This window comes from Camellia sinensis, chromosome 9 (assembly GCF_055761805.1).
Source record: "Camellia sinensis isolate YWXY chromosome 9, ASM5576180v1, whole genome shotgun sequence".
NCBI classification, from domain to species: domain Eukaryota; kingdom Viridiplantae; phylum Streptophyta; class Magnoliopsida; order Ericales; family Theaceae; genus Camellia; species Camellia sinensis.
In genome coordinates this window covers 157,880,762-157,899,208 of record NC_138969.1, presented here as the reverse complement: position 1 = coordinate 157,899,208, position 18,447 = coordinate 157,880,762, and the positions used below count along the sequence as shown (strand labels likewise).

The 18,447-nt window shown below is 36.0% G+C and overlaps 1 protein-coding gene across 1 annotated transcript; it reads right to left on the bottom strand.

The window, feature by feature from the left end:
- Nucleotides 1-795: 795 nt before the first annotated feature.
- LOC114287021 (Tetratricopeptide repeat (TPR)-like superfamily protein) lies at nt 796-3,702 on the bottom strand. The gene is made up of 2 exons (XM_028230285.2): nt 3,246-3,702; nt 796-2,393 (listed from the first exon to the last, which is right to left on the bottom strand). Exons 1-2 carry the CDS (start codon nt 3,504-3,506, stop codon nt 1,146-1,148), a joined length of 1,509 nt encoding a protein of 502 aa, XP_028086086.2. The 5' UTR covers nt 3,507-3,702; the 3' UTR covers nt 796-1,145.
- Nucleotides 3,703-18,447: the final 14,745 nt, after the last annotated feature.

Below are 18,447 nucleotides of genomic sequence, written 5' to 3'. Positions count from 1 at the left end.
TATTTCTTTTGGTTTTTAAGAAGTTATAAATAATTTACAAATTTTACTAAATTCTTTTAGTTATAAAATAGTTAGTTTCACTTATTTATATATATATACATTCTTTCTCCCATCTCTTCTTATCACCACCCATTTTTATCATCACAACTGACTACCATTGCTGATGGCCTCGTCTGACAACCACCTATGGCCACCACCTCCCACCAACGCCTTTTGCAGGAAATCACCTTTTACCATTACTTTAGGTGGCTGGCCAATCACCATCTTTGATTGTCGACAACCACTTTTGGCCACCATCTCCAGAGACCGACAATCACCTTCAGTTATCATCTCCAACTGTCGACAACCACCTCTCACGGATCACCCCTTTTACTTGTGTCAAATTAAGTTTTTAAAACAGTGTACAAGATGTATAATGTTTTTGTTTTTACTAAAAATAAACAGGAACAAGTTTAATATTTTTTTTGTAAACTATGAACTTTACCAAACCATACCTAAGAAATCAACTTGCTTTACACACCTCTGTTATGGCATGAAGAATTGTATTATGTGTTCCTTCCAGGACTTTAACGGCTACATTCGGAATTCAATAGATGTTATTATCTCCATTTTTTTGGGGGCCATTTGTCATGTGGAAGTTTGCAATATTTTTGCTTTGGCATGAATAACAAGATTTCACTTTAGAAAACAAAATATTGCACGAAACAGTCCCATTTCGATCCACAAGATGCATTACAAAATATGAAAGGAAGGTTAATGCTTTCACATGCTATTCAAACCAAACAAGTTACAGTATGGTAAAATCTGATCCATAGAATGAATATGCCAAATGCCAATGCTTGCTTATGATTTGATTTGCACATACATGAATGTCATACCAACAAAACTGACGCAAAACTCAGTTTTACAATTTGCATTCTATGACTCAAATAGAGATCCGCAAAAATTACATTAACAAATCTAATGAAATACTTTGAAGATGTTTATGAATCTTTAAGAAAATGAGGCAAGTTTCTCAAAGTGTCATTCATTTCCACAGAAAAAAGCAGATAACATTTTCATGGGAACAATGACAGAGACCTACACCGGAGAAATGAGGAGAAAGTACCATCACACTTGGAGGGAGTATAAAATAACAAATCAGATCATTTTGTTTCAATCTGCTTCACGCCAAGGATCTCCTTAGTTTCTTCGTCTTCGTTTATTTTATCAGCCTTCATACTGCACAGAAGCTCATCCACTTCTTTGCCACTCTGAATATTCGCCTTAAGCAAGACATGATACATCTGTCTATTCATCGGAATAACAGTCCTCAAGGAGGCGATAAAAGCTTCTGCATCATTTACGCTACCCGTATCACCAACCCAATTCAAAATGCCTGTAATAACCTTAGGATTGGGTTTCCATCGTTTATTTTCCACATGTAATGATAGAGCTGCCTTCATACACCCCTTAGCCTTCTCCATTTCTCCCTTGTTCAGGTAACCCTCAGCCACCTTGCCCCAACTATTTGGGGTCAAGGCCTTTCCCTTTTCCATCAAGTCTTCAAGCATTGCCCTGGCTTTCTCAAATAACCCTTTTTCACAATAGTCAACAATGACTATGTTTGGCACTCGGAAATCATAACAATTACCCGATGCTTCCCACTCCTTCAGCACTTTCTCAGCTTCTTCGAGTTCCCCAAGCTTCACCAGGGATTCCAGCATTGTAATATAATCCCGGTTGATGCACCTCTTGCAAGCACTCTTCTCAAGACCCCATAATCTCAAGACCTCGGACTTATTTCCAAGACCAGCATAGAGTGAAATCAAATGGTTATAGCCAAGACCATCTTTATTATCTAGTTTCTCCTCTGATTTTTTCAAGGCATCAATGGCCTTGTTGGTTAGGCCTCCCTTGATGTAAAAATTTGCCACAACTGCATACGTATTCCAATCCACGACAATGTGGGGTTGGCTCTCCATTTCTTTTAAAATATTTTCCATTCCTTCAATGTCTGATTTCACTCCATATGAATTGATGCAGATTCTGTAGCTGAAATTGTCAGGAGAAACTTTGTTCCTCTTCATCTCAGTTAGGACATCGGGGACCTTTTCATGCTGACCAATATTTGTGTACAAGCACATTATGTCATTGTAAGTGAGCGATGATGAAGCAAAACCCATCTCCTTCATTTTTTGCAAATGAGACAAGGACTTGTCAGTTTGGCGTTGTCGGACATAACAATTCAAGAGAGCACCATACGTCTTATTTGTTTTATCTTGGTCCTTCAAGTTATTAAAATAGCTTTCAGCTGAAAGAAATCCATGGACCCTCCCAATTAGATCCAACTGCACGGCATGCTCAATCGGTGAGAATGCACAAATACCTTTCTTACTCATCCACTCACAAACCTGCACCCATAAAGCATTGCAAAAAAGGTGATTACATAAGTAATTAAAATAAGAAATGAAAATAGGCAACCAAACATTTTGGTGCATAGTAGACAAGACATTGGTGTTATTGTTGGAGAGTTGGTTCCAGCAACCACCATGGTTCATTCATGCTGTCATGTCTGTGGTGAACATCAAATTACATGAATGGGAGATGTATAACAATTCGATTCCGGATTTAATTAGTGTATTGGTATAATGGAATTTTTGGGAAACAAACAGCACGCAAGCAAATGGAAACCAGTTCACATTAAAATTTGTTCTGCCATGGACTGGCAAGCAAGTTGGTTGTCTTGGATTTAGACCAGCCCAGATTTCAGGTTTCCCAAACAGCCCCTTGATTAATGTAATTTTGGCATGTTCGAACCTTGAATAATCGTGTTTGCTCTGACTTCTAATCCATGAATGTCATCACTAATACATCTCAATTTTCTTTTCCAAAGCACTCTCTTTGCAGAAAAACTGCATTCATGCAAATCTATTCTCCAAACTCAGAACCTTAATACCCTAAACACAAAATTTCCAGAACAATTTCACAAAATTCGTAACATAGTTTTTGATTCACAAAAGAAATCTCTTTTTCACTACACCATTCTCGACTCTCTGCTTGTGGTTTGATTATCAAATACCAAATGTAAAAACAATAGCTAGTCTCTTAAAATTTACATACACACACATACAATCCCAACGAATATATATACTCAAAATGTAGATTCCAATGATCAATTTCAATAGAACATTCAGAAAAACAATGAATTTAAGGTCTTGAAGAGAAACTAACAACATAACAGAAGGGAAGAGAGAAAGCAAAACCTCGAGGGCTTGAGAGAAGCGTTTGCGCTTGCGGAGGTCGTGAATGATGCGCTGGAGCTCAGCAACACGGACCTTGTTGCCATTGTCGACCCAGACGTCGAGCTCTGGAGTCACGCTCGTGCTAGGGTTCCCCATCGGACTGATCTTCGAGTACAGTGTCACCTTCCCTTGCCTGTTGGTGTAGTACAATCTGCTCGAGCTCGCAATGCCATTGTTGTTGTCTCGAATTAGGGTTTCGAAGAGTCGACGAGTTGATTTCATGCTTGAATTCGAGCTCAATCGATTCCAGAGAGACAGAGAGAGAAGGGTTTGAGATTTCAGTAGGGTTTTAGCGTAGAGACTGAGAAGGGAGGGTTTGAAAGCTGTGGACTTGGTTGGATGAGCATAAAATGGTGCATGGGCTTTTGAGGACCGTGGGCCTTAAAGATTATGGATGGGATTTGTTCAATTTTAGAATAAAGAGGCACTTATGGGTACAATGTTTTAAATCTATTTAGTCCTTAAAAAAAAAAAAAAAAAAAATACATGTATTAATTAGCCTTATATATTTTTAATTATTATTAAAAAAATTATTATTATTATTTTTTATAGATGATGTTATATCTTATCACCGTCAAATTTCCGTCAGATGGTGATCAGAGGCTCATCGGAATATTCAACATCACATGAAAGTTGTCGGAATATCGTCGAAAATTTGCCACAGTATCGCTAAAGTGTTTTGAACGTTATTGGAAGTCACCGGAATGTCCAGAACGTTCACTGAATGTCAAGAATATTGTCAGAAACTCATCGGAATGTCCAGAATATTATCGGAAAAAAACAAATGGAGAAATTAGAGCAAAAACATAACAAAATGTGCTAAATATTGATAAATTGAAAGAAAAAAAAAATGTAACAACAGCAAACAATAACAATGGAAAAAATATAAGGTAAACTACCAATAGGTCATAATAGTTGAAATTAATTTCCATCAAATCCTATTGAAAATAAGTCTTAGTAACAATCATTATTAAAAATAAATTTGTGACAATTTTTTTACATATGTCACTAAAAATTGACAATTAGTGATTTTTCTTTGTCACGATTTTTATAAATTGTTACTAAAAATTACAATTAGTGACTTTTTTTGTGACGAATTTTTCAAACTGTCAGTAAAAGTTGAAAATTAGCGACACTTTTTTGTGACGATTTTTTTAAATTGTCGCTAAAACTTATAATTAGTGACATTTTTTGTGACAAAATTTTTAAACTGTTGCTGAAAATTAATAATTAATGACTTTTTTTAATAATATATGATGAAAAATGTCATTAATTTTTATTGGACTTATTGGATAATAAGTTCACTTAGTATGACCTACATGTAAGTCCTCCAAAAATATATGTTATTTTTCAATTTTGGCAAGGTTTACGAAAATAATCTCCAACGTTGATTAAAATGAAAAGCAAACTTTGAAATTGTAAAATTGTTACAGTTTTAAAGTATGATTCTATTAAGTATTTGTCCTTATTAATCAAATTGGCAAAACATGGTATGAAATTACAAACTTTTGCAGTTTTAAAGTATAATTCATTTCAACACCTAAAAAATTGAAATTGAGAAATTTTACAATTTCCATTACTTGTAACTAAAATTCGAAAATAACATGTTCAAATTTTGAAATTTTTTTCCATTAAAACAGGAAAAGAAAAGTGTGTAGTAGAGAAAAAGTAGAAAAACTAAGAGATCGAAGGAAAGAAATAGATATAGAGAGAGGTTTGTACTCCGACAACTATTTTTGGTTTAGATCTAGATGGATCTGATGTAGATCTACTCATTTTCGTCGCGGGAAACTCATCTCTTTGATGGTAAAGTAAGGAGTCGGTGGTCGATGGTTGCCTGTGAACCCCAATCGATGGTAGTCGTCAGTGATTGTATATTAGAAAGAGAAAGAGAATAAGGAAGGCGTGGTCGCTGTATATTAGAAAGAGAAAGAGAATAAGGAGAACATGCAGGATCTTTGGGTCTACTTAAAAGGTTGTGCTATTAAATAGAGTATGCATCTTTCAAAGAGGACATGCGGGTAATTTCCTCTAGAACAAATTAAGAATCGAACTGATTGTCAAGAATCTTACAAAATTGCAATTGTAGTTGAACTGTTAATCTATTTAATCAGGTAAAAATTAAGCTATAAAAATTGATTTGATTTGATTTGGTTTATGGTTCAATTATATGGTTTTAAAAAATTTATATGACAAACAATATTATATATTTTATAATAGTAATGGATAAACTACCAACAATTACAATGGTTTGGTTCATTAGAGCTTGTAAATTTCATAATCAACACTAGTGTTTAATTTTAGGGTAAATTTCATAATCAACAATTACTATCTTATCCTTAGCTATATTCTTTCAAATGCATGAAGAGTAATGCATATTTCCATGTTTTTAATTGATAAAGGTTACATCTCCATGATTAGGTGACATTTTGATATGCCTTCCATGCCATAAGTTAAAGTCTTGTTGGAAATAATTTCTTTACTAAAATTGCATAAAAAGGCATGCTCCATTTAGTAGAATGGTTCTTAAAGGATATTACATGTGTATGCTTTTGTTATGTTAGCTTTGTTCTTTTCTTCATGGTTGTTAAGATTATTTCATTTATGTGATAAAGGTAGGTCCTATACAGTTATTAGGCTAGTTTATACATGTATTTGAGTTTGGATAATATAGTTCGAAATCTACTAGGAATCCTAATATATGTAGGATTTGATTACCTAATTATATAGAATTAGGATTCTCATGGGTAAACTATTGTAAATAGTCATGTGGACTATAAGGTTTCTTTGAGAGAGATTGAGAGGTTGAGGTAAGGGAAAAAATAGAGATGTAAGAGTGAGAGAAAAAAAAAAAACCATATGGGCACTGGGGTGAGCAAGAGCTTAAAAACCGTTGAGCACAGAGCTCGGGTAGTGGTATGGGTTTGGAATATTTTTTGCCATCTCACATGTATTCTTTATTTTATTTATAATAGAAACTCTCTCTTTTGTAGATGTAGGCAATTTGAGATGAACCACGTAAATCAGTGCGTGATTGATTTTTCTCTTTGGTGTGTGGATGGTGTGCTTTCGTTCGCAAGATATGGTATAAATCCCAACAAGTGGTATTAAAGCTAAAGGCTACCGATCCTAAACATGGTTGGCAGATTGGAGTGGTGGAGTTCACTGCTCAAGAGAAACAAATCATGGTGATGGTAGAAGGAAAAAAATGGTGAAAGTTGTCACGCCCAGAAATAATTAACGTTAACCCATCTCATAATAGTGCTACAATTGATCAATAATCTCATCACTTCTATTCATTATATCTTTAATTATTACAAAAAGATGACATATGAAATATATATTCACCAATCCTAGATTCTGAATCTATAGCATATGACATGGATACAAGAGTAAAAAGAAAAATAAAACCAAGTAATGAAATGCCTTAATGGCTATAACTTTCTAAGACGATGCTTGGTTACAACAAAACGAGTTTAAACTCAATACAAGTAAAGCCATGGGCTTAAACAAAATAAATACATCAAGAAACAAAAAATGAAGCCTTAAGCCCTAAGTCCTCCCAAGTTACGTAATTGGTGGAGGCATATCACACTACAAGAAAAAGCACCTTTGGCGACTAAATTTTTAGTCGCCAAAAGTCCTTTTTTAGTAGCCAAAAGTCGACTTTTCACTTTCCCCGACTAAATATTTTAGTCATCGGTTTTGTCGCGAATACATGGTCGCCGGAGGTATTGGCGACTAAAAATTTTTTTGTCGGCAAAAAACAGGTCTTCAGCGACCAAAGCTTTTGTCGCCAATAGTCAATTGCATTTTTGAAAATTATACATTTAGCGACTAATCTTTTAGTCGCCAATAGTGAATTATTTTTTTTTATTTATACATTTGCCGACTAAGCTTTTCGTCGCCAATAGTTAATCTTTTGGTGACAACACATTTTAATCGCCAAAAGCATATTTCAGAAAAAAAAAATTACCCTCTACTGTTGCCAAGTTTCGAACCACCAACCTCCCACATTCTAAACCTTTAGCAACACACTCTCCCCACTATGCCAGTACAACATCACATGAACATAAATGCAACATATATTATTTATACAGTATATTGACCGGTATTAATACAAAACTATATATATAAAAATAATTATTTTTATTTAATATAATTTATGTAAAAAATAAATTATTTACTAAAAAAAAATTGAGGCCACTTTTGGCGACTAAATCCATTATTTAGTCGCCAATTCTATAATTTTGGGCTACTAATTATTTTTTAGTCGCTAAAAAAATAAGTTCCGCCTAAAAATAACCAGTTTTGGCGACTAAACCTGTTTTTAGTCGCCAAAAAGTCCCATTTTGGCTACTAAACTGAATTTTAGTCGCCAATTGCCTGTTTTTAGCTACTAATTTTTTTTAGTAGCCAAAAAGCTTCACTTTCAGCGACCAAACTGTTTTTAGTCGCCCAAACATGTATAATCGGCGACCAAACTGTTTTAGTCACCAAAACCGTCACTTTTGGCTACTAAAAAACCTTTAGACGCTAAAACCCATATAGTCGGCAACTAAATTGATTTTTAATTGCCAATAACTATACATTGGGCTACTAAATTGTTTTAGTCACCAAAAGTTTTCACTTTTGGCTACTAATTCCATTTTAGTCGCCGAAAGTGCTACTTTCAGCGATGAAAATTTTTTTTTTTAGTCACCATTTGTGCTTTTTGTTGTAGTGTCATCAACACCTGAAAGTTGTTTTCCACATAAGGTGAGCCACAACCCAGTAGAGATACTCTAACATAGTATATGAATCTTAGCAAAATTATAAGGTGGACGTACATGCATGCCATTTGTCAAACATTCTTCGTTTTCTATCTCAAAACAATGTAATGCTAAATTATATATCAATTCAAAAAATAATCCTTTTATACAAAAAATAGGGCAGTGGATACAACACACTGGGAATCTCTAGGCACGTGTTTGTCTGTAGGCTATATAAATACAACCAAAGCCATTTTATAGCGACCTTGGTTTGAATCCGACCCGTTGATGTTTTGGATTCGGGTTTCATTTTGTTTTATGGTTGTTCATGTCTTGCTTCTCTTTTTTGCGTGTTAGGGCTAGTTCTTGGAGTGTCTTAGTTGCATTGGGAACATGTTGGTGACTTGTTTCTCAAACGGTTGTTATCCATAAATTTTCTTCAACGCTCGAGTGGCACTTCCTGCGCTCGAGCGGTCATTTTGAATTTCTAGCACTTTTGCAGGTTGGCAAAGATACAAAGAGTTGTTATTCTGCGCTCAAGCGACTATTCTTGTGCTCAAGCGGTGTTCGCTCGAGCGGCACTTCTTGTGCTCGAGTGGTGGTCACCTGTTTGTAAAACTTCTAAGAGTTTGTATTCTACGGTCGAGTGGTACTTCTTGCACTCGAACAGTCACACTTTTTGTGTCTGGACGCTTGAGCGTCACTTCTTGCGTTCGAGCGGACTGTGCGTCTTTATAAGGTCATAGCACGTTGAAAAATTAACTTTTTGCTTTTCTCTTTCTCTTCTCTCTATTCCTTTTTGCCATTGTAGGGTTTCTTTGACATAAAAGCTTGGGTTTCATCTAGTTACATACATTTGCTACCCCTAGTCCTATAGATCAAAACGTAGAGGGTCGCGAGGGCTTCCTTTTGATCTGAGCGGATCGTGTTTTCGTCAGCGGTGGATTTCAGCTTTTCTCCGAGCTCCTCTTCAATACCTCTTTATAGATAGACTTGTCGTATTTTCACTACATTTAAAAGCATAGTCAGTGGTTGGTTTTGTCAAAAAAACATATAGGTGGATTTGGGTTTAAAATGGTGAATTTGTGGGTTTGTGTATAATTGGTTGTGGGTTACAAATCATGTTTAGGATGTAAATTGGAAAGGGTTTGGTATACCGTTTGTTAATTTGAAATGTCAAGGAGAAGTCTAATGTTGAATAGAAATGGGGATGTGATGTGGTTGTCTATGAATAATTGGGATTTTGAAACTAACATTGGAAGACGTGACCATTGTGGTGTTAATTGGGATTTGGAGTAGTAAGATTGTATTTTCAAAACAAGTGGAACTAATTACCCATTTTATAAAACGTGTGGGTTTGCGTTAAATGGGAATGTGGAATTACCCAGGGTGTATTTATATTTCAGATTATGTAATTGTAGACACCCCATTTTGACTGTCCTCAAGACTGGGACGTCATCACTTGTGTATATGATGATTATGTTTGTTTGTGTTTGTTTTGAGTGCCCGAAGTCCTTTTCAGAACGCCCTGTCTTTGAGCCTTTGGACCTTGTCCTTTATGTGCCTTGTTTTGGATCAAAACTTGGTGCCTGGAACCTTGTGGTGACCTGTCGGTGACCACCAGAGGCTGTCGGCCATGGCTTGTGCATGTCGGCCACCAGTCTCTTTTTCCAGATATTTCTTGATATTTGTTGCCAGATGTGCCAGCTGTTAGCACAATGAGCTACATTTTCCTACACGTGTATGATAGGATGTTTCTAAGCTTAAAGCATGTTTTTCTATATATAGGGGGTTCCTCCCCCATTTTTGAGGGTTAGAAAATTCAGAACAAAATTCTCTCTCTCTCTCTCTCTCTTATAATTTTGTGCCTAAGTACTTGTTTTCTCTACACTTTTGCATACACATCCTAAATCAAATACTTTTACCTTTGAGCTGAGGTTATTTGGGGTCATCTTGGAGCCTTTGAATGTGATTTTAGCTTGTTCTTGTGCCTAGAATTCCCCTTTGCTTCAAGAAGTAGTATACTTGTCATGTTTACTTTATTTTGCAAGCTTATTTTACCATATTTTCTTACTGTTTTGGGGCTAGTTTTGAGTTGAGAAAAATTCTATTTTTGTGACCTAAAAGTGCTAGTTTGAGCCATTTTTAAGTTAGGGGGTGGTTCGCCCTTCTTGTTTGTTAGCTTGTAAAGCTTTGTGCCTTTATTCATCACTTTCAAATCAACTTTTTTTGGGCCTTTTAACCACTGAATTTCGAAGGTTTTTCAATGGTAAAAACTCATTTTGAAATCCAAAGTTGGAGGGGTTAGCTTTCCCTTCTTGTGTCTTGTTTGCATGCCTAGTTAGCTTCACATGTTAGCATGTTTTTGTAGCTTAACTTAGCTCAAGTCCAGCATGTTTTAGCCTCTGAAATAACCTATTTTAGCTCTGTTTTGGGTTGATTAGTTTGTTTGAGTCTTGTTTTGCATAGTTGTAGTGCAACCCCATGCATTAGCTTAATGTTTTGGTTTTTTGTGTCTTAAGTCCAGCATGTTTTAGACCATAGTTAGGGCTGTTTTGCCTCTGTTTTTGATTATTTGTTTCATTTGAGCCTTGTATGGCATGGTTATAGTGTTAATTCATTCACTAGCTTAGTGTTTTAAGGCTTTAACTATCGTTGGTTTGAGTTGGTTGCATGTTTTAATGCTTTTATCATTCATTTCCAGCACTTAATCACCTCTGCAATTCCCCTCAATTCTTCAATTTTGATTTGCTTTGAAAGTGGTTTCAAACCACTTGTTTGTCTAAGTGTGAAATAGAGATGCTACATGTAACGCCCTCAAAATAAAGAGGATAATCCAACCCAAGAGATTCATAAACATAATAAAAAATGTTATACTTTATTCATCAGAGTTTATATTACAAGAGATATTACATGCATTATACTTTCATAAATGTTCATTCTGAAACTACAGCATGTAACACTAGTTGATAGTAACAAAAATAAATGCCCTACGGGTTTACATCTTTTCAAGACATCACTTGGTTACAACAAAAGAAAGAGTCCTAACTCTATACATATAAATCCCTCGGCTTGAATAAACATTTAAGCATAAATGTAACAAAAACAGAGCCTTCAGCCCCTAGTCTTCCCAAGCTATGTCCTTGGAGGTGGCATATCACCAGTACCTGCAAATGGTTTCCCAAGTAGGGTGAGCCAAAGCCCAGTAGAGGTAAACTAACACGATATATGAGATTTAACTAAGATATAAATGTCAGATAAAAGTCCAATGCTCAAGGCAAACTTACATTCTCCCTATTACCATTTAATTTTGATAACCACAACTTAATCCATTTCCATTCATTTATTTCAAATCAATGCATAAGTATAGTTCCTTATCATCTAAACAATCTCAAATGAGGCTACAACTCGTTCATTCACATTTCAATAACATTCATTATTCAAACACTTAAAACTTCTTGCCATTTTACGAATTCTCGTCCGAGGGAATCGGCAACCAAATATACATATAGAAGGTTTGGGGACTTTCACCCTGGATACTCCGCCCAACTTAATTTAAAATGGAGTCCATCCCCTATCTCCTGCCAAACAATGGAGTACATCCCCTATCTCTTCCCAAATAATGATACATATACAATGTATTTAAAGGCGTTGTCATATACAATGACTATCCAAATCACATATTCAATGGTTTAATCAAACCTTCATATTCAATGACATAATTCAAATGACCAGTTTCAATTCACCTAGTCCTCATACAGTTTCTACAACAATTATAGCTATCCTCCACTGATAGTCCAAAACAGATATTTCTACACAGATATACAATCTATCAACAGATAACTTATCAAATTTTCCATAGGTGAGTGATTTATCAAATCCAACTACACCATTCATTTACACATCCTTCCAATTTCATATTTCCCATATCAATTTCATTATTTATAGAAAATATAATTCAACAAAAATCAGGGCAATTTTCCCCCTTTTCCAAAAATCAATCCCGAGTCTAAATTTCATCATTTCAATCCACATAATCTTATATTCAATATCCCATATATATATATATATATATATATATTAATGGAACCCAATATAAAATCCCTATTTTAAATTTTTGGACCCAAACCCTAACTTCACCCAAATCCTTCCAAATTCCACCACTTATACAAAATGAAAAATACCTAGGTTAAAAACCATATCAAGGTGTAGAATGTCCCTACCTCAAGTGTAGAAGCTCAAAGGAGATGAAGAGGAACCTCAAAGGTGTCCAAACTCAATTTTGTTCAGATCAAGAGGAAGCCCACAAGATGCTTTAACTCCTTATCAAAGGGAGTATGATGGAGAGACCCTTAGATCATGGAGTATTTGTAGAGAGAGAGAGAGTGCTTTAGAGAGAGAGTCGGATTAGGGTTTTGGGGCAAAAAGATGTAAAATTTTTGTGTAAGAATGAACTACTGCGAACTGATATACGCGACCTTCGCTTAAGCGAATGAGTTGTCGCTCGAGCGACCAGACACAACAAGTGACCTCACTCGTGCGCAAGAAACGTCACTCGAGCGCAAAATGCAAAGCTTCAGAAGTTTTACAAACACATACGCTCGCTTGAGCACAAGAAGCCTTGTTCGAGCGAAGCACTTCACCTTTCCAGAAATTCTGCGTCTGGAAAAGAAACCTGAGGACTCTCAATTCTCACTCGAGCATAAGAAACCTTGCTCGAGTGAAGGAGCAAATTTTACAAGGCTCGCTCGAGCACAAAAAGCCTCCCTCGAGCGAAGAAGCCAAAATTTGGGCAACAACAATCTAGACTAACTAACAACCAACCTGTCCCAAACATTCCCAACATATTCCAAAGCTCAAATTCAAAGAGTTAAAGGAGGAAAACGAGACATGGACAACAACATACAACCACAGAACCCGAGTCCAGAATATAACAAAGGTCAGGTCAAAACTGGAATCGCTATACTACACCTAATGGTTTAATCCCTTAGGGGCTTTATTACCAACAGTGTAATGCCTCTTTCATGCCCAAAACAACTTGTGGTTTGAGTCCTCTTTTCATTAGAGAACACTCACCAATGGACGTAATGGATTAAATGATGATTTGGTAATTAAAATGAGTAAACAAAAATTAACAAGTAAAAGAGGCAAGATAAGAATTCTTTGTGTTGCATTGCATGTGTTCAAATCGGACGTTAATTTGAATACAAGGAAAATGGGACATTTCATACTCAAAAGTGATGAAATATGCCACTTTCCTTGGTCTCCATTGCCTCTGATCATACATGATAGGGTGATGGACATTTTGGTCTTGTCTTTGCATTCATTGATCTTGCACAATTGGTTTCACAAGCCATCATGCAATGAAATTGCTTGATTGATGGCTTGTGAACCAAAGCTTGTTCCTCATTTGATTTCCCCAAGAAAAGGAGAGGCAAAGTGTGCAAACAATCCTTGAGAAATGCTCTATTTTGCTCTGTTTTGCTCTCTGTTGCAGCAAGGAAGCTCAGATCATCAGTGGCCGACAGCCATCACCAGTGGCCGACCGACCACCAATGGTAGCCGACTGGCCCCCTGTCGGCCACCAATGAAATTTGCACAGTGTGTTCCTAAGGTGAAGCAAAGGTGTTCTGGAAGTGGACAGTTTCTTTGGTGTTCAAATGTGCAAACAGAGACATGCAGTAGCAAGACAGTCCCTTTTCGGGTGAAAACCGAGCACGTGCATGAGCCTCCCTTGCATTCCAAGTTTATTTATCTCTTAAATATCTAGCTTAGATACATGTTGTAATTAATTAGTTGTAGCTAATTAAGTGTTGTAAATAATTAGTTAGTTTAACTAGTTATTCGTTTGTGGTTTGTAATAATTAGTTGACTAGAATAGTTAATTAGTTTCAAGTTTTGTAATAATTAGTTAGCTTAATTAGCGTAGCTAGTTGGTTAGCTTATTCATTCGGACCCTCCTTCGCGAGGACGCAATGTTGTAATAAGTGTGTGTGCGTGTGTGTATGTCTTCCAACCCCACGTCTTTCTCCCTTTTATTTAATCGCTTTTGATGGTTAGATTAGGGACATGTTTCAATTAGCATATCGCATGCTTGCATCCATTCATTCGTATTGCATGCACCAAGGCTCAGCGCATCATTCAAACTGTATTGCAATTTCAATAATTCTTTGAAAACATATTTAATCGCATGTTATTTAAATTGCTTCATATGCTATATTAGTAGCCAAGGCTATTAAATTGCATATTGCATGTGTTGCATTAGGCATCTTGTATAGTTAGGAATCATGCATAGTTTTCTAACTTTGTCTTCTTAGCTTGGAGTACAAGGTGAGTTTTACGCTTTAGCATACTTGCATGTGTGTGAATGATGTCATGATTAGCATGCTTGCCATGAGGCTATGTGCTTAAATGCTAAATTGCATGAATGCCTATGGATGAAGGCTTGTTGCTTGAATTGGAACGATCCAACAAATGTATGTTTTTTAAGAACACTTTGTTGAGTGGCAAATCATGTTTTAAGCCCACTATGTTTGGTGGCAAATTCGCATCTTTAAGCCCACTTGAGGTGGCAAATTCAAACCATTTTCGCAAACAAACATGAGTTGAGTTGTTCTAAATTGAGCAAATTATTCTATACTTGCTTGTGCGCATTTCGTAGTAAAGCTAGTTTAATAAACCTGAATAAGAGCACATAATATTTTTAAAAAATTATATCATGATTAGTAGAGGCTGATCTTTGATCGAGCGAGCGGGGGTGCTCAATTCATGACCTTCCTCTCTCGTACCTAAGTTCCCGAGCCGATACAACTTTGGTGATGATGGACACGTGGCCTTTGACACGAGTCATGGGTTTCCTAAATTTTCCTAAAATAAAATATTTAGGTGGCGACTCTGTATCTGGCAAAGTAGTCTAATTTTGGCATTATTTGATTTAAAATTGATTTTCCAAAAGATTTGCCAAGTTTGGACTCTTTGGTGTTTATCAGTTTCATATTACATTTGTGAGGCTAGATTCAGAATCACGGGAGTCGAAACTGTGAGGCCTTTCTTTCAAACCTTCTGAAAGGGGGCACGAAAAAAGGTGAGTCCACAGTAATTGACATCTAGAGTTTTGTCCTTGGCCATCGATGAAGGATGGCATTGCTTGTTGCTAGAGATGGTCTATGAGTATTATTGTAGGATGGGTTATGCGATGTAACACGTTGTGTTGTCATTGATAAATGAACATTGTGAATAGACGATTCCATTGTTGAGCTGTGAATTATGTTGTTAAAAAGGTAATTGGAACACTTGTAAATGTTGTTGCCATTGAGAAGCTGTTGTTGACTAGTTATGTCTTGATGTTTAGTACCCAATGAGGTGTTTTGGGAATGTTTGAAATAAAAGAAAAACCCGTGTGAAACTGTGGTTCGCGAAGTATATTTTTAAAAAGAAATGACATTAATGTAATTAACGAATTGTGACTATTATGGTGATAATTGAACTAGGTATATGTATTACACCCGTGTAGTGTTCTATTGATTAGCTCGTTATGCTTTGATGTGATATTGTTTGGGGGTCCGTTACCCGCCGTGTTGAACTGGCAAAGCGTGGCACCTTGACAGAGGTTTCCTCGTCCCTTTCGGTTTGCACCAGGTAAAGTGTGAAAAGGGGGTCTGTTTCCCGCCATATCTTAGCCGGCAAAGCGTGGCGTGTTATGATAGGTTCTTCATTCCTTTCTGATTTGCGCCCAGTAAAATATGACCTGAGGAGCACCTCCTTCTGGGTGAGGCCGGTAAAGTGTTATGTGATATTGGTATTGTTGAATTATGCCAATCGTGTTATAGGTCGGTGGAGATGGAATTGGTAGTATGTATTACTCAGTTATCTCGTTTGAATGTATTCACGTGTTAATGGTTTCATACCAATCCTCTTTTTAAATCCTTGGGCCTATGGCCAGGGAAGGTTGTTGATATATATGTTGGGACATAAATGTTTATGGTGTATAGAGAGGTAGGCTGGGAATTATGATTTGCATGCAGAGTTGTATTTTTAGAACGGTTGTTTAAGTGAGGTTCTTTTATGTTAACATAAGAAGTTTTATCACAGAAAGAACGAGGTTTTAAAACATTTTCTGTTGGAAGTAATGATGGGAATGAGAAAGAAAAGAAATCATTTTATACTGAATTGTGTCAAGAGGAACATTTTAAGAAAAACACAGTTATATGAGTATATTTTGTATAGTAAATGTCACACTACTTATATGGTGTGTCCTGATGCATTCATGATCATTTTTATCCATATGTTGTGATTGGTTAGGATCTTCGGGATCCTTACTGGGCTTATTGCTCATCCCACGTGTTAATAAACTTTTTCAGGTACAAGGCTGGAGGATTATTCATGACTTAAAGTCTCTTAATTGTTGGCTACGAGGCCCTTTATTTGTAGGCCGAGTGCCATGTATTGTATAAGGGTAAATTCCTTTGTTTTATTTGTTATTGTTCAATGTAAGCCTATGGGTATTGTACTATGTCATAATTATATCATCATTGTTGTCGTGAGAGAATGATATTATTTATTCTTGTTGTTCTCAACTAAATGGAATTGTTATAATGGATTTGGTAATGTTATCTGAGTAAAAGAAAAATGTGGGGTGTGACACATTTTACCGATACTAACCGGAAGGATTAGCACCTAACTGTACGGGTTTCTGGACTTTCACCAAGGATACACAGGCCAACATAATAAAACCACAACCATACCCCCTAACCATATTCACAACGGTATTCACCCATTTTTCTTAAAAACCAAAACATTTACAATGTTCAATATGAAATGATGCTCGATGCACAATGTATGAGAAATTAGTTTCAATTCAACCCAATCCTCATGTAATGTCTACAACAATCAAGATTATCCTCCACCATTAGCCCAAAACAGATATTTCTATTCAATAGATAATTTCAATCAAAAGATACAATTTCATCAATTACAATGGGAGTGATACTACATTTCCAACTCCACCATCATCATCAACATAAATATTGTTCCAATTTCACAATACCCAACATCATTTTCCATTTCTCTTCACAATTCCAAATATCCAAAAATCTAGGACAAAACCCCCTTTGCTTTACAAGATCAATTTCAAGAAGAAATATCCACCATTTTAACATATCTCACTCATAAATACATCCCTACAACCATTTTCCTCTTTTGATTTGAAATCCAAATCCTAGGCTTTTCCTAAAATTTCCCAGTTCAATAACCTTTTCAAAGAACAAATAACTAAACTAAAAATCAAATAAAAGAGTCAAAGAAATCCCTACCTCAAAGTAGAAGACACGAAGTAATGATGGATAGAACTTGACAAAGTTAAAACACAAAATGCTCAGATTAAAATGTAGCCCTCAACGTTTTCCTCTAAATGACTAGGGTAAGGAAACCTACAGATTGAGAGTATTTAGGGTTAGAAATGAGAACTAGAGAGAGAGTGTGTGTGGATCTAGGGTTTTGAAACGTTTAGAGAGAGAAAGAGATGAAAAATTAACTAAGAATAGCTTCCTTTTAGACTGATATACACACAGACCGCTCGAGCACAAGAATGGTTGCTCGAGCGACAGACATAATAAGTGACACTGCACGAGTGTACAATGAACCCCTTCCAATAGTTCAGACTTGTAAAAGATCGCTCGAGTGCAAGAAAGACTGCTCGAGTGAAGATATCAAACTCTTAGTAGTTTTGCAGATTGTAAAAGACCACTCGAGTGTAGGAATAGTCGCTTGAGTGAACAAAATCTGGGCAATAACTCTTTGAAAAACTAAATTCCTAACCTATTTCAAATGCAACCAAAACTCCCCATACACAAACTCAACACGCAACAAGATGGAAATGAGATAGACAACAACTAAGTACGTGGGTTTTCAGATCCAAAAGCAACAAATGGGTCGGGTCTGAACCAGAATCATTATAAAAGTAGTAGTTGATGGAGCCAAGAAATGAAACATTGATCTTTGTTGTGTGTGTGTGTGTTTTTTTTTCTTCTCGGTTTATATACAGGGAAACTAAGAATAAAAAAATGCACATGTAACACTCTAATTTTTTTTTTCTCTCTTCACTTGAGCGTCGGATTGTGTGTTGGATCTTTCTTAGATTAGTGAAGGAGTGAAGATCATGCAAGATGAGTGAATGAGGAGTGAAGATCTTTCTCTTGACCGATTGGATTGCGATTTCGCCAAAGTTTTGCTTGGGTCTTCTTTATTAGCTCTCATCCTTGAGGTAGGGAGGTCTCTTAACTCAATCATTTATGATTTCGTTCGATTTGTGATGTATTATGGGAAGTATGAGTTGATTTGAGTTGAAATCTTTGATTCAAAGAAGTTTATATTTCAAAATTGGGGGTTTTCACCCAAAATTTCGAAAGATTTAG

Bases quoted from the DNA above. Each gene is read 5' to 3' on its own strand.
- LOC114287021 (XM_028230285.2), bottom strand. From the start codon at position 3,506: ATGAAATCAACTCGTCGACTCTTCGAAACCCTAATTCGAGACAACAAC. The intron at 2,394-3,245 runs GTTTTGCTTTCT...TTATGGGTGCAG, and splicing joins GCTTCTCTCAAGCCCTCGAG to GTTTGTGAGTGGATGAGTAA.